The following is a 21,961-nucleotide window of genomic DNA, read 5'->3' as shown; positions in this document are numbered from 1 at the left end:
GCTGGTTCTGATACTCCACAGTCCTCTCCATCAGCTTCTGTTTTCATCTGTTCAGTTGAGATGCTGGCTAGAGGCTGTGCCTCTCTGTTCTCCTCATTTAGGTTTTGATGAAGCTGTGAGGACTGAGGTTTCTCTTCCTCATCTTCACTCTTCACAGGAACAATAGTGAATGGGAACTTGGTGATATCAGCCTCCTCCAGCCCTTGAAGCTGCTCTCCCTCCTGACTGATCCAGAGTTCCTCCTGTTCCTCTTTAATGTGTGGAGGCTCTGGGTCCTCCTGTTCCTCTTTAATGTGTGGAGGCTCTGGGTCCTCCTGTTCCTCTTTAATGTGTGGAGGCTCTGGGTCCTCCTGTTCCTCTTTAATGTGTGTGGGCTCTGGGTCCTCCTGTTCCTCTTTAATGTGTGGAGGCTCTGGGTCCTCCTGTTCCTCTTTAATGTGTGGAGGCTCTGGGTCCTCCCGTTCCTCTTTAATGTGTGGAGGCTCTGGGTCCTCCTGAAGCTGCTCTCCCTCCTGACTGATCCAGAGTTCCTCCTGTTCCTCTTTAATGTGTGGGGGCTCTGTGGCCTCCTGGTCCAGACTGGGGCTCCACTCCTGCAGCTCAGGGGGAATTTCTTCTTTAATTACTAACAGCTGCTTGAAGTCTGGAGGTAGGGTTACTCTGTGTAACCGCACTACAGGATTTAAAACAGTGTCCAACAGCTTTCGTTGCTGTTGCTCGATCGGTTTTGTTCTAGAAGATTCTAGCCTGATATCAGACTGCATTGTTAAGATTCTAGCCTGATATCAGACTGCATTGTTAAGTCGTTACACTCCATTTCCTTCTTCAGAAGCAGTCAACTCAGTGGAGTGGGGAGATCTGAAGGTCTGGACTCAGGCAAAGAAGCTTCCTCCTCGTATGCTGCTATCTTCTTTCAAACAGCCCAAATATCTCAACAGCCAGTTAGTCGCTAGCGTATTAGTTCACCAACGCTGTCAGGTTTTGGACATGAGACATTTCCATACAGTGACACGGGAACTGTTGTATCATGAAAAGGTTTACTGACCAACGTCAAAGCTCCAACAGCCTTAGCTCCATTAGCTTCACAGCTAACGAAACCATTCATCTGAGTCCATACGATGAGCTTCTTCCTCTCTCAGTGCTAAACGGAGCCTCTGCTCTAGTTTATATATCCGTGATAATATCATCCACACATACAGAGTCTTCTGTTTGTCAATTACAGTTGTAAACTGTACGAATGAAAGGGGAAAACATGGTAATGTAGACGGTGCCTCGCTCACGAATATTTACACACAAAGGCCGCCATCTCGTCAAACCTTTCTTGTTCTTCTTCTTCCTCCTCTTCTTATTCTGTTTTACGGCGGTTGGCATCCAGCTTATTTGTGCAATACCGCCATCTTCTGGTCCGGAGTGTGAAACACACAATCGATTTACTAAATCCCTTCTCTCTCACTCTTTCTCACGCACGCACGCACGCACGCACGCACGCACACACACACACACACACACACACACACACACACACACACACACACACACACACACACACGTTATGTGGTAACAATAAGAGAAACAAATACATTCAATTATTATTATTATTTTTTATATAGGCTATTAAAAACATGTACGAGGGAGGACAAATGAAGGTGTCCAAAAACCACCCTTTTTGCTAGCCTGGGTAAACCCAGCCCCCAGTGACCTTACAGTCACAAGGCTCGATCTCCAGACGGTAGTGACTGAGAGCAGGTCTGAGAGCAGGTCACGTGGCGGCTGCGTTTACCCAGGCTACCTTTTTGCATGGCGATTTGTTAATATGCATCATTTTCATCCAGTATAGCATATTGTTTCCACTATACTATACTATGCAAAATTCATATTGTATTGCAAATAAAAGATATCAGATCGTGTCTTTGGTTTAATTCTAGGGATTCTTTGAATCATAAATAACTCTTACGTTCTGTTTTGAGAAGATTTTATTGCGTGTATACGAGTTAAGGTTCATTGCGTGTTCTTTGTAATGGAGCACTACACTTCACAACACAGCAGGGTTGTAAGAACAACCATCATTTCACCAAAACCAACAATTTTGTTAGAAGCGGTTACATACCGAACATCAATTCATATTTTCATAAATCACCGTCGTCAGATTTGATCATTCAAAAAGTCAATTTAAAGGTAATTATTAGTGTGAATATTACAATTAAAATGTAATCGAAATGGCTTTACTTTTATATAATAGTGTGAGATATCCAATCAGATTTGTAGTGTGCACGCTTTACTTCACATACATCACTTCACAAGACAAGAGCCTTTACAGTTTCCCACTATTATGAAGAGTTTGTTGTACAAATTAAAATTACAAAACATTGCATCGTCTCTTTTTTTTGGCCTCCCTGCAGCAACAATACTAAACAGTGTCATTGGTGGTCTACAAACCTCTCTTGAATGCTACTCCATGTCAGACACATGCAACCTTAAGAATAATAAAAGAACAGAAAGTGACATTCTCCTGTGAAAACCACACCCCAACCTGCATTGAAATGTATGGTTTTGTTCAACATTCTAAACATATAAATATAATCAAGTCAATAGTCAGCTCATACACTGAACTGACATGGCGACCTCTGAAGATCTGTTTCAGAACACAGTGACACCTCAGCCCACAGTACAGGAATTTACTTTATCCCATTTGTACGTATAGTACAACTAACATACATACAGTACATTCATAAATGAAACATACAACAAATTAATCTAGTCCATCTCACATGGTGTTGACATATTAAATAGGTAAGGCGAGTGTGTTGTGTGTACGTATGAGTGTAACTTTTAAATCTGAAGTACACAAAAGAGAATGATTCTCATAAATGATATTAATAAAGGATAAATTCACCCAAAAATGAAAATTCTGTCATTATCTACGCACCCCCATGCTGGTGGAAGGTTGGGTGAAGTTCTTTAGTCCACAAAACATTTCTGGTGTTTTCCAGGGAACCAGAATTACAGCATAATCTAAACAATTGAATGGTGAGCAACTTTCAATAAAGCCTCCATAGCTACTGCTCGTCTGGCGTAATCCAAGTCACCTCCTGTTTTTAGCTGGAATCCACTGTCGAGCTGAAAGTCCTGTTTTCACTTTAACTTTAAGCTCATGGCTACAGTGGAGATTTCAGCTGAAAACAAATGACGTCTTTTCAAGTCAACTTGGCATCCCGGGGCTTCTGGAGACTTGGATTATGCCAGAGTAGCAGTATGGAGGCATTTCATGTTTTCTTCGTTTGTTTTTTTAACGTTTGAAAGTTGGTCACCATTCACTTCAAATGTTTGGAAGAATGCTGTAACCCTGTTTCCCTGGAAAACTCCACGAATGTTTTGCGACTAAAAAACTTCACCTAACCTTCCACCAGCATGGGGGTGAGTAGATCATGACCAAACTTTCATTTTTGATATACAAAATCTCCACTCCACCATAATAGAGAGCAGCATAACAGTTAGTGCTAAAGGATCAAATTCCTCCACAACACAGATTTCTCATTAAATACTGTAGATTCCAAAACCACAAAGACTTGACACGTTTAAAACTCAAGTTATGTCACCGTTGACTTGTGCAACATGAGCAAAATCAAAAGCTGAAATGGTATAAAAAAAATTAAAAAAAAATTAACACAATTAAAATTTAAATACATTCCGTGATTATTTTGTCATCCTTTTGTTATCCGTTCTTTTACAAAGACAATAACGGAATGTTTGGAAAACCGGCTGGGGGCAACGAACTAAGGTAAACGTCACGTTAAAAACAAACCCCATCGCAGTCGCTTGCGATGACCTTGTGCTCGCCTCTCTAGTCTCGGTCTCCATTTGGCCTTCATGCGGGGCTCCGAGGCCGACCTCTAGCGCTCCTGTCTCAGTCTTTTACAGGTAGGGGTACTGGTTGAGTTTACGCTGGTAGGCAGCGCTGGAGCGGTGGAAAGCTTGTCCTCCCAGTTGATGCTGCTGCTGCTGCTGCTGCTGTTGTTGGTGTTGGTGGTGGTGGTGGTGGCTGTACTGTCCCGGAGCAGGAGCGCCCATTGCCAGGCCGCTATTCTTCTGCAGCAGCCCCAGGGAAGAGTAAGCCCCGCCGGGCCGGCCGTGGCGGGACGACGAGCCCCCCTGCATTTGGTCCACGGCCTGGGACACGGACGCCAGGGCGGCGGACGCCGGGTAGGCGTACAGGTTGGGGGTGGAGCTGAACAGAGAGGTCTCGTGGAGCCGGTAGGAGGAGTGGGAGGAGACGGGAGGGGGATACGTGGGCTGCCGCCTCAGGCCGCTGCTGCTTGCCGATTGGTCGTGTGATGATGACATCACAGACTGTTGGACCTGAAACGACAGAGAACGTTAGCCTCATGTATGTACTCATTATGGGTTTAAATTAGAGCCGGACTATTATCTGAACAAGGAAAGAAATCGAAATGAGAACTATTGCAATTTCCAAATTGCAAGCGGGCATCAAAAATGGACTAATAACAAAAGGTATTTACCAAAATCACTTCTCTTTAAACAATTTTCAAGTTTAAATCTCAAATGTCAAATAATAACTCGATAGATAAGATAATAACTTGATTTTTTTTGTTTGCCAGTATGTTTCAGCCCTGGTTTAAATGATACCTTCTTACAACAATTTGAAAAGAGCACAAACAGTTTCTGGGGAGCGATACGAGCTAGCGTCTAAAGCCGTTACCTGGCTCAGGTTAAGAGGCTGAGATCTGCTGGACGCGGCCCGCTGATGGCGATCAGCGCCGGAGTCTCCCGACCGACTGGACTGCTGAGCCCACCCCTTCTTGGACTTTGCCGGGCCACTTGTTGCTTGATCTACCGTCGCACAAACACACAGAATATCAGCAACATGGAAAAGTACGTCGGTACGACAACGAGTCCAGATCATCACAGCTGCTGGAGGTGAAGTAAGGATGGAGCACGGCTCAGCCGGCATTTCAATTAAAAGCTTTTCCTCGTCAATTTTAGGCACTGAGCCTATTAGTAGACCTATCGTTATGTGGCGGTGTGTCTTGAGGCGCAGTATCATAATGGCAAATTATAATGGACCCACCTTGCTTTGGTTTGATGTAACAAAAGCAAGAAATTCAATATGGCGACTTGGAGGTCATTAACAATACTGATGGATGGATACGATTCTGAGAGCGTCTCCTTTGCCAGTCTTACACTCAAATGATAGCAGTGTTTCCCCTACCATTCTACAGAATTCTACAGAACCATTCTACAGAAAAGTAATTGATTTTTTTTTTTTCTGCTCTCCGTAAAATTTCAATAAACCTTTATGGCATATTATTACAATACAGCAATACTGGTGTTGACAGTGTTGACAGCAATAGAAGATGCCAAATCATTCAAAAATAATAAGCATTTTGCTTTTAGGAGCATTGTGCCAGCGTGCAGCGCTGTTCCAAAACATGTCAACGTGTCGTTGCCTGGGAAACGCACATCCCATAATACAACCGTTCGCATCGCATCCCATAATAGTATGATGACACTTGGGATGCCATTGCGAACATAGATGCGAACAGGTTAGCGAAAAGTTTAGCGTCGCCAGCGAGGGCCCCCACCGTTGCGGTCGAGGTACGTTTTCGAAATCCCTCCAGGCCTGAACATTTTTCTAGGGGAAACACTGGATAGAGAGCACTAAATCATCTCTTCCAAAATCGATCCGCAATAAAATTAAATATCAAATTTTTTTTCAAATTTTGATTTTGATTTTTTTTTTAATCTGTTTCAAACTAGACCTGGCGCTGCAGGGGCTTTGTGTGCGGTGCTCTCCCCGGGCTGGCTCTTCACAGAGGGCATAATGACGGCTAGAGACTTGGTGGGTTGGGAGCTGGCCTTGGGGCTCAGGGGGCTGCTGGTGGAGGAGTCCGAGTCGTGGGAGTCGTGCACCGTCACACAGCTGATCACGTTGGTCCGCTGACTTGTCCCGGAGCTGCCAGAAGGGGGAGAGCGGGAAGAGTCAAAGTTGGGTTCAGTTTCTAATCATCGTCTGGGCTGAATAGGACTCCTAAAAGCCGGAAGTTGGCATCGCCTGCGTCCCTCATCTGGAACTCAATGGGGTATTTATATGAGGATTTTGGTTATATGCCTGAAAAAAGGGCTGTGCTTCACAAAAGTTGATGAGACTGTCGACCTTTGTCTTCAGCAAGATCATCTAACAACGCGCGATGCTAACTTCTGGGCAGGCCTATAAAAACCACGTCATCCCTGCGGTTACCCGGGAAAAAGCCCGAGAGAGGAAATGAGCTCACCAGGCAGCCGGGAACTTCCTGTCGTCTTCGTCCTCCGAGTCGCTGTGGATGGTGATGATGCTGACCGCAGGGCTGGGCGTGTCGGAGATGACGATCGGCTGAGACTGGTCACCGGCCGAGGTGGCGGGAGAGTTGTGGACCACCGTGGCGGCCGACTGCAGCGGCGACACGGGCCTACAGGGGGAGAACGAGAGGCATGAGCGCTCGATAGTGTAATGGGAAGTCAACAGGAAACAGAGATCGCCTGCCGCATTTTGTTTCCTGTTGTGTTTTACCTGCTCCTGTAACACATTGGCATTAGCTTTTGATGAGAACTAGGTATAGAGACACTGCATGAAATAGGCCACGCCCATCACGGGGGAAATCGCTCCGTTCAGTCCCATTCACCAGCGTAATTTTCCTTGAATTAAACATAGCTAAAAGCTGTTGTGTGGTGGGGCTGCGCAGACAACAAATGTAAAAAGTTTTTTTGTACTCCCGAGCAAAACAAGGAAGCCATTGAGCATTCGCGAGAAGAAAATGTGGATTTAGCTGTCAAGGAAGTAAGTTGGAGTGTTCATCTTCCATATATATGATCTTTGTGTGCAACTACGTGACATAGGAGAACGCCAGCGGGTCTGATACCATCTGTCTGATGTTACACCGCGCGTTATTTTGATTAATTGAAACATGCCTAAAAGCTCATGTCATAGTATTTCACTTCAGGCCACTGTGTGGGATCGTTTATCCAGCGTTGTTTGGGCAATGAAAAGGGACACTGCTCCAGGCCAACTGAGTTCATTTTCTCGATGTACCTTTCCCTCTCCGTTGGAGGAAGTGTACTGAAATAATCTTTTGACATTCTCTAAAAAGAAAACCGTCCAAATCCCTGTAAAACCCCGCAAAAACTATTTCTATCTGACGAGAGTTCCTCCGTTCGCCCTGGTTAGCCGCGGTTTGTTTTGCTAGCTGCAGTCGTCAGGCAGTGCTTCCTTGTATTTTCCGCCCCGTCTTGGGCGTGGCTTCTGAACGATGAGGCGTTTTGCAGTGTCTCTATGGAAGCGGACGTGGTACCTGGCTCTGCTGTCAGCGTGTCGCGCCTTGGACCTCTTGCCCGGTTGGGATCTGGAGTGAGCCGCTCCTGAGTTGTGGCTTTGGGAGGAGGCGTGACGGCCCACACCAGAGTCCTGCTGGCTGAGGCCACAGTACTGGCTGCCATGACGAGCCCTAGGAAAGGGGAAAACAACAGTTTGTAGTTTTAGTACTCACTTGCCTGCCTTGGGCAAGTTACTTTCAAAATGTAATATACTACCTATTACTAGTTACTTTCATTTGAAAGTAATACATTACTATACAATATTACTGTCTGTGTAGAGTAACTTGTTACTTATTACACTACTTTTGGCATTACTTTCACCAAAACAACAGCAGCAGCAGAATGACATCGCCGCCCCGGAACCATCCCGAAAAGTAATTTCAACCGCCTTGTCAGTGTAAACAATCCAAAATTCTAAAGGTTATCCTTTTCCTTTGTTATTGTCATCTATAGTGGTTATTTGCATAAAAACAGACAGTTTGATTAGGAAATGGTTGTATCTTTATTTAAATATGTGCTTTAATTAAAATTAAAATGTTTTTTTAACTCAATTTGTAACTTGAGTTACTTGACAAAATAACTGGTATAATATTACTGAAATCATATAAGTAAGAAGTTATATTACTGAGTTACTGCTAAAAATAAGATATTACATGTAATATGTTACTTTTGTAATTTTGAGTTGAGTTACCCCCAACACTGGAATCAACCGGTGAGAGACACTATCTTAGGTGCCAGGCTGCGCTGTATTTATGATTGGACCACATGTATATTCAACGCCATTATTATACTTTCATATTTGGGGCGCAGCATGGGGACACTGAGCCCCCCCGACGAGAAGAACTCACCTCCAGTTGGAAGTGTGTTGGCTGTCGGAGATGGGGGCTCCCATGTGCGAGTCGGGCACCACGGCCTGCCCAGGGTTGTGGATGGCCATGCCCGGCATCTGCTGCCATGTGGAAGGGATGAGGATCTGCTGGGTCCCCGCTGGCCAGCCCTGCTGTACGCGTACGCACACACACACACACACACACACACACACACACACACACACACACACACACACATTGCAAAGACAAGATGTCACTAGATGTTCCATTGATCAAACTTTTAAGTCAAAATTCAAGTGACGCTTGTAGTAAGAAAAAGAAGAAAAAAAGCTGGTGATGGCAGGACCCAAGGTGAAGTTTCTCAGAGAACCATGTTGAAAGAAAAGGCACGACAAACTCATGCATTTGTTTTTATAAATACACAAAGGTTCACTGTCTACCAAACCTCGGTTCCAAACCTGTTCCTGTGCAGAGAGAAGTGGATTAGTACTGTTGCGGAGGAAAAGTGCTTCAGTGAATGAAAAAGGGGCAGTAGAAATGCTTCACTCAGCTTCTCAAGCAGACATGCAACTCCTCAGCCCCTGAAAAACCGAGTCAAAGTCCAGTTACGAGTCAGCCAACCTGAAACCGAAAGTCTGTTAGTTAAAGATAGGGACAAGGAAGAAGGCGACAAAGCTGGTCACCAAATGACAATTGGTGACACTTTCTGTGTCACCAATTTTTTTCTTTTCTCCAGCTAAAGTAGAAGAATGGCAGAAGACGCTTCCAAAGGTTTAAAAATGTAGGAATCTAATACAAAATGGCTGCATAAGATTGGAGGCCGTTACGTGAGTTCAACAATATCATATAAACATATTGCCTTTTTCTGATACTTTTTTGAGACTCTGAGAAGCATTTTGAGATTGCAACAAAACAAATCTCATTTTCTTCATTTGGGATTACTATAGCAAGAGTAAAACGTAGTTCCGCCCCACGGTACACACAGTATTGTCACATTTTTGTATTGTGATATACTGAATTTCGATATATCATCCTATCCCTTATACAATACTGGACAGTACCACAGGATATGTTTTCGATCTCCTCGGTATTCTTCAAGAGCCGACATATAAACACTCTTCTTTGGACACAGAGAAAAACAGGACGCAAGAAGCTCCAAGCAAAAGCGCAAACCAACTGGTGAGTTGCACATGCGTCCCATGCTCTGCTGCACACCCCTGAAATATACAGTATACATGTGAGGAGGAGGAGGAAGGACAGAGGAAAGGAAGAATGAATTTATTCGGAGGAAGGGGGAAAACAATGAACGGGGGGGAAACCCGTCGTCGTGATGGCGCTTTACCAGCATGGAGGCATTCTGATCCAGTAAGCCCCTGGGACTTGCGCCCCCGCAGCCCAGTGCCAGAGGGACCGAGCCTAAGGGCGGCATTCCCGCCACTGGGGCGTACAGGCTGGCTACCATCAGCGGGTTGAAGGAGGCCTGGGAGGAGGTGTGAAGGGAGGGGGGGCGGGGGCGGACGCACGGAGGGAGGGAGTGGAACTGTTAAGACAACCAGACTGGGTGATATATCGTATAATATCGGTATCATGATATGAGACTAGAACTCGTCTGTGATTTTGGTCATCGTAATATTGTGAAATAGCTTCAAATGTTACTTCCTGTTTACAGTAAAGTGATAAGAGAATACAAAAAAAAGTGGGACAAGAAAGCTCAGCAGGCCAAAAGTAGGATAATAAAGAGAAAAAAAGGGAGTTTCTTGGATATTTTAGGAGCACAATTTAATACAGAAGTAATGTACAAGTGTACTGACAAAGTTGACCAACGGCGTAGGTCCTACCTGTGCTAGCATGCTGGGCTGGATGTGTAGAGACTGGGAGGACTGGTTCTGAGGGACTAAGGGGACAGAGTTGTCCATCCTCACTGGGTAACCAGAGTGCTTATTGGATGTTTGGAGACCTAGAAGGAAAAGATGGAGGCAGATTATATCGTGTCAAATATACAAAGGTATACACAGAGAAATGTTCAAACGTATCAGAGATTTGGCATTTTGAAATTAGCTGAACCAAGGCAATACGTTCCAAATGGTTCCTGTCTGTCATTGTGAAAACACTTTCGGAAACATCGCTCTCTAAAAACACTATGCAAATATAGTGGATTGTATTATAGTTCTGTCCAATCTGCCATTGCTGGTTGAATAATGGTGATTGAGTGTGAAGATGTGAGAAGCTCAGTCCGTGAGGGACTCGGAGTAGAGCCGCTGCTCCTTTGCGTACAAAGGAGCCAGTTGAGGTGGTTCGGGCATCTGGTAAGGATGCCACCTGGTCGTCTCCCTAGGAAGGTGTTCCAGACACGTCCAGCTGGGAGGAGACCACGGGGCAGACCGAGGGCGAGGTGGAGAGATTGTATCTCCACGCTGGCCTGGGGGAACGCCTCGGGATCTCCCAGTCAGAGCTGACTAATGTGGCCGGGGAAAGGGAGGTTTGGGGTCCCCTGCTGGAACTGCTACCTCCGCGACCTGATCGCGGATAAGCGGTTGAAGATGGATGGATGGATGGATGGATAGATGGAGTGGAAAAAGAGCTTGTTCTAAAAGCAACGCTACGCCATAACCTTGCTCGCTCACCCTGGATGGTGGGTGGGCAAACTATGAGTGTTTGTTGGAAGGGTTCGGTCTGGGCGCAGAGCTGGGTGGGTCTGGTCTGCAGGGGCACGCTCTGCTGGGCCAGGCCCGGGATGTTGATGGTGGCCTGCTGGTAGAGGCCAGGCTGGTAGTTCAACAACGGGACGTTACTGCTCAGGGACAGAGACTGGCCACCTGTAGAGGCCATCTGTGAAGAAGATGCAAACATTCACACAGTGGGGACATCAGATTACACTGTCTTTGATGCCCGGAACATGAGTCGAAATAATATGCTCCTGATATCAACTGTACTGTAATATGAAATATGCTCAGTGTTGGGGGTAACGCATTACAAAAGTAATATATTACATGTAATATATTACTTTTAGCAGTAACTCAGTAATATAACTTATTACAATAGGATTTCAGTAATATTATACCAGTTACTTTGTCAAGTAACACAAGTTACAAATTGAGTTTTTTTTTTTTTTTAATCAAAGCACATATTTAAATAAAGATATAATAATTTCCTAATCAAATTGTGTGTTTTTATGCAAATAACCACTAGAATAACAAAGGAAAAAGATAACATTGAGAATTTTGGACGGTTTACACTGACTTCAAGACGGTATAAATTATTTTTCGGGATGGTTCCGGGGCGGCGATGTCATTCTACTACTGCAGTGATTTTGGTGAAAGTAATGCAAAAGTAGTGTGATAAGTAACGAGTTACTCTACACAGACAGTAATATTGTAAAGTAACTTGCCCAACACTGAATATGCTCCTGATATAAACTGTACTGTAATATGAAATATGCTCCTGATATAAACTGTACTGTAATATGAAATATGCTCCTGATATAAACTGTACTGTAATATGAAATATGCTCCTGATATAAACTGTACTGTAACAACTGAAAACAGGATAACAACACAAAGGACGCATGTTACACAATAAAATACCCCTGAGGCAGTGAGAGGTCATGATCACCTGGTTGTGCTGGTTCAGTTGGCTACTGAAGGTTACAGTGAGGTTGGTGCCGGCACTTGGAGTGTTGTTGTTGGCAAACAAATTCTTCCCGTTCTCAAAGGCGCTGCATCTGCGTTTGCATATGTCCATATTTTGGAAGCAGGACTTCACACTGTGACAGGAGAACAAAGGATATAATAATGTCTAGTTAGACTAGAACACAGGTGGAAGTGATGCTAATGCGCTAGCATCAAGGAATCACGACTACGAATCAACACGGAACATTGTGTTGGAACTTATTAGTCAATTAATCATTGATGAATCAGAAATGAATCAATAAATGAATCAATATAGATGTTAAGCCCAGTTTAGACCAAAGATTCACAACGAGATGAGGTAAATAATTGCAACTAATACTTGAAACCAGCGCCTGTGACTTGACAAGCTGAATAGCAGGCGATGCCATCAGCTGACTGGAGTCCAGATGAGACGGGGCCAGTTTACACCGCTGCACCTTTTCCCTGCAAACTGGGCTTTAGACGCAGCCCTAAATACTGTGCTTGCAGACTAAACCAAAATGCTGCAGCTCACACTGAGAAGCCTCCACAGTTATAGACGGTTTTCACCAGCTGCAACCCCACAGCACTTCCTTTTTCTCCGCTTCTTCTTCTGTGTTTTATGGCGGTTGGCATCCTTAAATGTTGTATTACCGCCACCTGAATTGTATCAGCTTCACAGTGCTAACTATTTACAGTGTCCACTTTCTCAGCTGTTCAGGGGAAAACACTGACATAGCCTACTTCTATTTCTGCTATACGTTTAAATGTAAAGATAGGCGTATGCATGCAATAATGTACTGATAGTCAGCTTACTCTGTAACATGTAGCTTTTAGTAGCCTTTCAGGCTAGCTCCGGACCAGACAACAACGCTTCTACTACCCAGTGTGTGCACATGCCCCCGATGGGGGTGGTTGTTATGGCAACTATCAACAACAACAACAACTACTAACTACTACGAGACATAAAGACCGAAATAGGCTACGTTGTTACTGTGTATGTCGGAGACACGGCCTAACGTTAACATTTAATATGAGCCGAATATCAGCCTGCGCTCAGCTACAGTATGTACACAGGAAGTAAAGCGGATATTCAGGTGGGGTTGTGACGGTTGTTATTGTTGTCAAGTTAAAACTATATTACTTTATAGTATTATATAAACACTATATTAATCTATATTGTTCGAGTGCTTACTGTGAGCTGTGAGGGAAGTGCAGCAGGTGGGTCATGGTGACGAAGGGGTGGTTCAGGGTCTTCATGGGCGTGATGCGTTTGTCCGCGTCCAGCGTCAGCATCTTCTTCAGCAGGTCGATGAACTCCCGCCGGTCAGCCTTCTCCGCCAAGATGTCCGTCCCCTCCAGGCTGGTCATATTCACCTGCAGCCCCACGACAAACATTGTACAAATGATCTGCATTGTGGGAACGGTCCTCAGGTGCTGAAAACATCTGAACACATGGAGCAGAACATCTTAACGTGCATCATAACATCTCAAGGAGTCATGACAGCTTTTACGATAGAGAAACGGCAACATTCTGTCAATAATAAAAGTGTGTTAAAACCAGTGTTTGGGGGTAACTCATTACAAAAGTAACGTATTACATGAAATATATTACTTTTAGCAGTAACTTGGTAATATAACTTATTACTTCTAGGATTTCAGTAATATTATACCAGTTACTTTGTCAAATAACTCAAGTTCCAAATTGAGTTATTATTATTTTTAAATCAAAGCACATATTTAAATCACTTCCTAATCAAACTGTGTGCTTTTATGCAAATAACCACTATAGATGACAATAACAAAGGAAAAGAATAACATTTAGAATTTAGGATTGTTTACACTGACTTCAAGACGGGTTGAAATTATTTTTCGGGATGGTTCCGGGGCGGCGATGTCATTCTGCTACTGCTGTTATTACAGTGAAAGTAATGCAAAAGTAGTGTAAAAAGTAACAAGTTACTCTACACATTAGGGATGCACCGATATGAAAATTTTGGCCGATGCCGATAACCGATATTACGATTGCTGTTATGGCCGATAACCGATATTTACCGATGTCGATAAATCTGCATAAAAACACATTTCTATGATAATCAAATTTTGTACATACTGAAAAACACATGTAAACACTGAATTTGAAAAAGTTATACATTTCTTTATTTCAAAAACATTTGTAAAAGCCCATAAATCATAGATTTACTGCATTATTTCATCTCAATGTGAAGAATTTGGCTGATACCGATAACCGATATTAACATTGCAACATCGGACCGATACCGATATGTTAAAAATGACTAACATCGGCCGATACCGATATGATTGCCGATATATCGTGCATCCCTACTACGCATACAGTAATATTGTAAAGTAACTTATTACTTTCAAATGAAAGTAACTAGTAATATGTAGTATAATTACATTTTGAAAGTAACTTGCCCAACACTGGTTAAAACGTCAGCATGCAGCATAGGACACTGAGCAGATATTGGGACACACTAGAAAAGCAAGGGGGGGAAATTACAACATCAACTCAAGGAACGCAACAATTTCTGATCAAATGGGCGCATTTGATCAGAAATTGAATGGCGACCTCCTCACCTGCATCATATCATCCAGGCAGTTGAAGATGTATTTTCTTGCCTCCTTTGACTTAATCCCCATCTCTGCCTCGTGCTCTGCAGGCGTCTGCAGGAAGATGAATACAGGATCAGATCTAAGCTTATATATCAGAATGTCACAGAAATGAAACGGTGTTGATTCTTCTGGCCACCACCTACTTTGAGTCTCCAGAGAGGGTAGCTGGAGTCAGGGCCTCTGTTGAAAAAGCGGCTGGTCTTGGTTCCTGCGCTCAGCAGATACTCCGCTGGAAGGCCCTGGGTCTGGGAGATGTAGCGAATCTAACAGAGCAAGGACAAACACATCAACATCAACTGGCAGTTCCTGGTATATGACCAGGATTATGGCCTTGTGTTTAGCACTTTACAGCAGCGAACAGTGTAATACTATACTTGTAGTGGTTATGACAACATTTCCCTTTCAACCACCTAGGATCTGATTTTGTCCATGTTTATAGGGTTTTTGTAGCTATATAAATGCAGTCCATGTAGCCAGATTGTTATTCTTATCACATCATGTAGGTAGGCTCTCCCACACTGCGTGATAAAAATACAAAACTTGTCCCTATGAAAAATTAGGGAATCTGGCAGCCAGGTTTCATTAATTCAGCTATCCAGTCAAATCACAGTATTCAAATGATTAAGCGGTGAGGAAAATGATTTAAATCACATTCAGCTCATGTCTGCCTCATTGACAAATTATGTTGCTATGGTTGCACTCAATGCACTGTTACCAACACATTATTGTCAACATTGCAACAATCGCATTTTTATGATTTTCCACACCTTGTACAATCACTGGGAAGTTTCAAAAACACCAAAAACAAAGCTTTTATGAAGCCTTATTGCTACTAAACAATTACACATGATGCCATATCTACTTAACCTGACACTGCCAGATGGATGTTCGTTCACATTGGAGGTTCGTTTGTTTATTTGTGGAACAATGCCGCCCCCATCTGGCGGAGTCAGGCTAATATCTACTGCAGTTGAGCAAATTAGCAATTGTGGGCCGCCGAACCCCTCACCTTATTATAGCAGTGATATGTGTAATAGTGATGCAGCCGACCTGATCATACTCTGAGGCACCAGGATAGAGAGGCCATCCCAAGAACAGCTCGGCAATCACACATCCTAAGGACCACATGTCGATCGCTTCACAGAAGGGAAGGCCCAGGATGATCTCTGGCGCTCTGGTGCAAACACATCACATTGGACCAATGATGAGATCACAGCAAGTAAATAAGAGAGGCAAAGTGGAACGTCACTTCCTGCTTCAGCACTGGACCAGAGATTTTCATCCGCCATTTATTTTCCCATAGACATTTCGTAAGATGCTTATAAAAAAATAGTTTTACTTGTTCAAACCAAACGGTACAGATATATTTAGAAACAGGAGAAACCGTGTAACATTTCACTCGGACCAAAACGTAAAGATATGTGTGTGTTTTTTTTTAAATATATATCCCCCCCCCCCCGATTTTTTTATCCCATTTTTATCCCCCATTAGTGCTAATTTACTTTTATTTATCCTGGTTGCTACTCCACCCTCTGCCGATCTGGGGAGATCGGCAGAGCTATTCCAACCACTTCCCCTCCCTCTGAACAGGCGCCCTTAATGACCAGAGGAGGAACCACATTAGCAACCAGGATATTGCATGTTTTGGTGAAGGGGGTTCCTATATGAAGGAAACCCCCGGGAGGCACGGGGAGAACATGCAAATTCCACACAGAAAGGCCCTTTTTGAAGACCCCACCCGGGCGGTGGGCACTCGAGGACATGCGGACGGGCACGCATTCCTTCAGCGTTCACAGCGTCCCAGGTGAGAATCGAACCCAGGACCTTCGAGCTGTGAGGAGACAGCGCTTACCACTGCACCACCGTACCCCCCAAAAATATGCGGGTTTAAAGAAAATATTTTTTCAATGTTTTTTTGTTTTTTTTGGTCCGAGTTAAATGTTCTATGGTCTCTCCCGATTCTAAATATAGCCGTTTGGTTTGACCAAGTCAAACTATTTTTATAGGCATTTTACGAAATGTCTATGGGTACATGAATTGTGGAAGAAAATCTCCGGTACAGTGCTGAAACAGGAAGTGACGTTCACTTTGCCTCTCTATACAAGCCTCTACTGCACTGCACAGCACAGAATATTATGAGTCAAGAGAGACTACTCCAGACTCCAGCAACATCCTAGTGGTCACACGGCCTTCGCCACACTCACCTGTAGTACCGAGACTGCAGATAGGTGGAGCAAACGGCTTTGGACACGTGGCTGGCCGAACCAAAATCAATGACCTTCACCCTGTAGGGCTGCCGCAGAGGGTCCACCAGCATGATGTTCTCGGGCTTGAGGTCGGCGTGGATCAGCCCCAGGCTCTTGAGCTTCATCAGCGCCGTGGCCACCTGCTGCAGCACGGGCCGGATGGACTTGAGCAGCAGGGGGCTGAACTTGCTGTGCTTCAGGAAGTCGTAGAGGTTCTGCTCCAGCATCTCGAACACCAGGCACGTGTGGTTCTTGTGCTGGAAGCACTCGTACGAGCGGACGAAGTTGAACTCGTCGGCGTTCTCCGTGCTCAGCCTGCTAAGGATGCTCACCTGCAGAGAGGAGACAGAGGATGGCCGATATAAATACTTTATAAAGGTCAGGCGTTGTTATTCTTTCTCATGAATAATGTAGACAACATCAGCTACCCCCCCCCCCCCGTATATTTTTTAAGCAGTGCAGCCACTTCTATAGGTGACTGTGTACATCCTTCCGTCCGTTATGGCACAGACCGTCACACATGCACACCAGAGATGCTCACAAGTCATTTTTTGCAAGTCCAAGTCAAGTCTCAAGTCTTTGAGCTCAAGTCCAAGTCAAGTCTCAAGTCTTTAGTCACAAGTCCAAGTCAAGTCTCAAGTCTTTAGTCACAAGTCCAAGTCAAGTCTTAAGTCTTTGAGCTCAAGTCCAAGTCAAGTCTCAAGTCTTTAGTCACAAGTCCAAGTCAAGTCTCAAGTCTTTGAGCTCAAGTCCAAGTCAAGTCTCAAGTCTTTAGTCACAAGTCCAAGTCAAGTCTCAAGTCTTTAGTCACAAGTCCAAGTCAAGTCTTAAGTCTTTTATGGATGAGCGTTCTATCATCTGCTGCATGCCATCCGGTCTGCTTTGAATACTGCATAGATAAAACAAAGGAATTCAAAGCATCTACTGTATTATCCTCACTCCTTATCTATTAGCAGACAGTATCAGCATTGATTGGATGACATCAGTATAGATTTGTCAGTATAGAATTAGATGTATAGATGTTAATGCACCAAAATTAAAATAAAATAAAATAAAGATTGTTCACAAGTCCCAAAACTCAAGTCCAAGTCAAGTCTCAAGTCTTTGAGGACGAGTCTCAAGTCATGTCTCAAGTCACTGTGAGTGAGACTTAAGTGCGACTCAAGTCCAAGTCCCAAGTCCAAGTCCCCATCTCTGACGCACGCACACACGCGCGCGCACACACACACACGTGTGCATGCCCTTATCAGCACTCGGGCTGAGCATGCTCACTTAAGCAATTGTGCGCTGCCGGTGATGTCACGATGTCAAGCATGACCAGTGCATTGGCTTTATGACATGAGGAGCGTGACCTGTGATTGGTCTATGTATGATGTCATAGCAGGACTACTAGGAGGATTGAGAGTAGAGGGACAGAATGTAGGGAAACAGTGGATGGATAAATCCAGGAGGCAGTAATGCAACATAAAGGATGCCAACCAACTGCCATAAAACACCACAGAAGACTTTAGGACATCATCAGTGATGCCACTCAGGCTGAGCATGCTAAATTGAGCAATCGTGTGTTGATGTGATGATGTCACAATGTCAAGACTGATAATATCATCACCGATGACATCACAATTGCTTGTGTGACATCACGCACACAGTGTCAGGAAGTGGCAACGCTTGTACCGTTTGCTTCTCACCTGGGTGTGATTTTTTTGAAGGTGACCTCATGCTGCACCAGTAACCATCAGATTTGGTATCTATATTTAAGCAATATATCACGAGAGCAAGTGTGTTGTGGTGAATATATCCCCCTGATCAGTTGTTATCCCACGAGGCCGCAGGCCGAGTGGGATAACAACCGAGCAGGGGGATATATTCCACAACACACGCTGCTCGAGTGCTATATTGCTTTTATAAAAGGGTTCCAAGTATAATAATATAATAATAATAACACTATAAGTCCGACTGGCATGGTATTCTGAGAGTCAGTTGAAACACTACTGTAAGGCGGGACCTCTAGCAAGAAGATAGACGTGGCGGGTGATTTGATTGGATCGTTCTGGAGACTGAAGTTGACATTGGCCAATCCTGGCGCTTGCTGAGAGCTTTCTGGAAACCCAGGCAGCTCGAGCGCAGCGTTGCATTCTCAGGGCTTGCCCGACACCAACTAACGTTACGGGGTTAAATGCGGGGTTAAATGCGGAGTTAACAGCCTTTCTTTTGCAAAGAAGACATTAGCCCGCATCTATTCTTGTACAAAACATAATTTTCTGCGAAGTATTAGTAAAGTTATAAGCGAAGATCGATTCACAAGGATCTGACAGCTGTCTCCGCCATTTTTTTTTCTACGTTGTCATTTGAGGTAAGCCTTATTATTACTCTCTTAGTAAGAGAGTTGCCATGGCCATTTTATAAACGTATTTATAAAACGGCTCTCTCAAATCAAGCAATCTGATTGGTTCACAGCCATTGTATAATTCCAGTAACCGAGTTCAATAACCCATGGCCATGGGTTATTGGTTGCCATGGCAACTCTCTTACTAAAAGGCAGCGCTGTGCTCGAGCCAAACAGCTTTCTCCTGATCTGCTGTATGGAGGGTCACTAGTCCTTCAAGTCTTTGTACAATGAGTCATTATGGACGCATGATGGCGCAACTCTCTTACTAAAAGTACCTCAAAAACAAAATGGCGGAGACAGCTTTCAGATCCTTGTGAATCGATCTTCGCTTATAACTTTACTAATACTTCGCTGATCAGCTGTTATCCCACGAGGCCGCAGGCCGAGTGGGATAACTGCTGAGCAGCGGGATATATGCCACAACACACGCAGCTCGAGTGCTATATTGCTTTTATAAAACGGTTTCCAAGTATGATAATATAATAATAATAATAATACTATAAGTCCGACTGGCATGGCATTCTGATAGAGTCAGTTGAAACACTACTGTAAGGCGGGACCGCAAGAACGTGCAGGTGATTTGATTGGATCGTTCTGGAGACTGAAGTTGACATTGGCCAATCCTGGCGCTTGCTGGAAAGCCCGACACGCAGCTCGAGCGCAGCGCTGCATTCTCAGCGCTTGCTGAGAAGCTGAGAGCCCGACACCAACTAACGTTACGGGGTTAAATGCGGGGTTAACAGCCTTTTTTTTGCAAAGAAGACATTAGCCCGCGTCTATTCTTGTACAAAACATAATTTTCTGCGAAGTATTAGTAAAGTTATAAGCGAAGATCGATTCACAAGGATCTGACAGCTGTCTCCGCCATTTGTTTTTTCTACATTGTCATTTGAGGTAACCAAAGCCTTTTAGTAAGAGAGTTGCCATGGCAACTCATAACCCATGGCCATGGGTTATGAGAGTGGGTTACGGGATTTATACGATGGCTGTGAACCAATCAGATTGCTTGATTTGAGAGAGCCGTTTTATAAATATATATATACACACACCGGTATATGAAATCCTGCCACCACTCCTATCAAATAAAATCCCCTTTCCCTCCCTGACTCATATTCCATTGATTTAGACTTTTGAATGATCCTTCCCTGCATTGTCCTGCCTAAACATCCTGTTTGAATAGTCAAGTAAAGACGTAAAGATCTTTGCACCTGCTTGTTATATAAGCAAAGCTGTGGTGTTTACTTTTCAAACACACTGACTCACTTCAATCTGCCCTTGCCGAGCATACGACGGATGATTCTTCAAGATCTTAATGGCGACTATCTCGTTGGTGCCGCGCTTCCAGCATTTCGCCACCTGGCCGAAGGTGCCGCGCCCCAGGAACTCCAGCACCTCGTAGGTGTTGGCCACCGAGCACAGGATCTCGTGCTGCACCAGCTGGTAGTCGCCCTCGCTGTGCGAGTTGCTGCTCTTGGTGGTGGAAGTGGAATGTGCTATGGACTGAGCCGTGGTGGTCCCCCCCCCTCCTCCTCCTCCTCCTCCTCCTCCTCCGCCGGTGCGGTTGGAGACCACCACGGGGGCCGAGAGCTCCTCCAGGATCTGGACGCTGTCACTGCTGTCCACCTCCTCGCTCTTGCGCTTCAGGCTGTACTGCCTGGGGTAAAGGTCGCACGGCTGCTGCGACGACGTCTCGGCGCCCTTGGCGCGACGACCGGTGGAGCAGGCGGAGGAAGAGGAGGAGGAGGGCGCCCCCCCGCGGAGGCTGCCCGTGCTGTCGGCCGCCCGCACCACCGTCTGCTCCCGGGAGCCCGCCGCCGTGGTGGTGGTGGTGGGGGGGTGGTGGTGCCCGTGCCCGTGCCCCTGGGCGGAGCTGTACACCGGGTTGAAGCTGGAGCCGGACGTGGAGGGGGCGCAGCCGTGGCTGGGGCTCGGCTGGTAGTAGCCCCCGTCTCCCAGCTGGTGGTTGCTCACATCCCAGGCAGGGTGCTCCACCTTCAGCCTCTTGGAGCGGGAGTAGGCACTGGAGGACACCGAGGGGGAGGAGAACACCTGGAGCTGGGAGGCCATGTCTGTAGGATGAAGGTCTCTACATCATTAGCATGAACAGAACAGAACAGGGCATATCAGACTGCATAGATGAAACACACAAGCAGGTGGAACTAAGAGGTTGTGTTATCTACTGCTGATGGATGGCACTGACAAGAAACGAAGGGGAGCTGACTGCTGCAGCTCACTAGTAGGACTGCATAGCTAGATGGCTAGTAACTAACGTTCGCTAATAACGACATAATTAATGTGACTAGTGTCTGACAGGTAGCTCTGACATTTACTGTACATGGCTGACATTACTATTCAGTTATGACATAACGCTACCTGTTATTTGATGAGTGATGACACCGTCGCCGATCTGACATCTAGGGCCTCTTCATCGTATGGAGCAGCTCCTCTGGTTTGTGTTGCTGCTGCTGTTCAGCTGGGCTGCTGGCTGCTAGCTGCGTACCTTTACTGTACTGAGGCTGCGGGAGGAGGACCGAGCTAACGGCTAGCTAGCTAACTAAAGGCATCCGACTCACATCTGACCTGTATCTGAATTGACATCGCGTATGACGATACTGAAGCTAATTTAGCATACTGTGTCATGCGAGATGTCAGAGAGCATCCAAAATGAGCACTGTCGTGTCTCTGCCTCTCTGCCTGCCTGCCTGCCTGTCTGTAAATCACGACCTGTACTTCCTCCTACCCTACGTAAAAACGAGGCGTGACAGACGTCAATTATTAAAGGGACGTAAACGGTTGCAGCGATGGAATCAAAGATCGTATATATGTTTAAGAAATATCACTCATTAT

The 21,961-nt window shown here is 45.0% G+C and overlaps 1 protein-coding gene across 1 annotated transcript; it reads right to left on the bottom strand.

Moving 5' to 3' along the window:
* Positions 1–1,986: 1,986 nt before the first annotated feature.
* On the bottom strand, positions 1,987–21,592 carry hipk1a (homeodomain interacting protein kinase 1a). The gene is made up of 17 exons (XM_083656626.1): positions 21,488–21,592; positions 20,378–21,183; positions 16,684–17,057; positions 15,530–15,653; positions 14,623–14,742; positions 14,444–14,530; positions 13,038–13,219; positions 11,808–11,958; positions 10,820–11,024; positions 10,034–10,152; positions 9,538–9,675; positions 8,214–8,365; positions 7,344–7,496; positions 6,291–6,464; positions 5,778–5,971; positions 4,718–4,848; positions 1,987–4,356 (listed from the first exon to the last, which is right to left on the bottom strand). The coding sequence occupies exons 2-17, from the start codon at positions 21,179–21,181 to the stop codon at positions 3,913–3,915; spliced, it is 3,552 nt and encodes a 1,183-aa protein (XP_083512752.1). The 5' UTR covers positions 21,182–21,183; positions 21,488–21,592; the 3' UTR covers positions 1,987–3,912.
* Between the last annotated feature and the right edge of the window lie 369 nt (positions 21,593–21,961).

Source organism: Poromitra crassiceps (assembly GCF_964638095.1).
Source record: "Poromitra crassiceps genome assembly, chromosome: 20".
NCBI classification, from domain to species: domain Eukaryota; kingdom Metazoa; phylum Chordata; class Actinopteri; order Beryciformes; family Melamphaidae; genus Poromitra; species Poromitra crassiceps.
The sequence above is the reverse complement of the archived record's forward strand: the minus strand, read 5'-3'. Positions and strand labels throughout refer to the sequence as shown.

Bases quoted from the DNA above. Each gene is read 5' to 3' on its own strand.
- hipk1a (XM_083656626.1), bottom strand. From the start codon at position 21,181: ATGGCCTCCCAGCTCCAGGTGTTCTCCTCCCCCTCGGTGTCCTCCAGT. The intron at 9,676-10,033 runs GTAGGACCTACG...ACCTCCTCCCAG, and splicing joins AGCCCAGCATGCTAGCACAG to GCCTCCTTCAACCCGCTGAT. The intron at 5,972-6,290 runs GTGAGCTCATTT...CCCTTCTGGCAG, and splicing joins AGGAAGTTCCCGGCTGCCTG to CTCCGGGACAAGTCAGCGGA.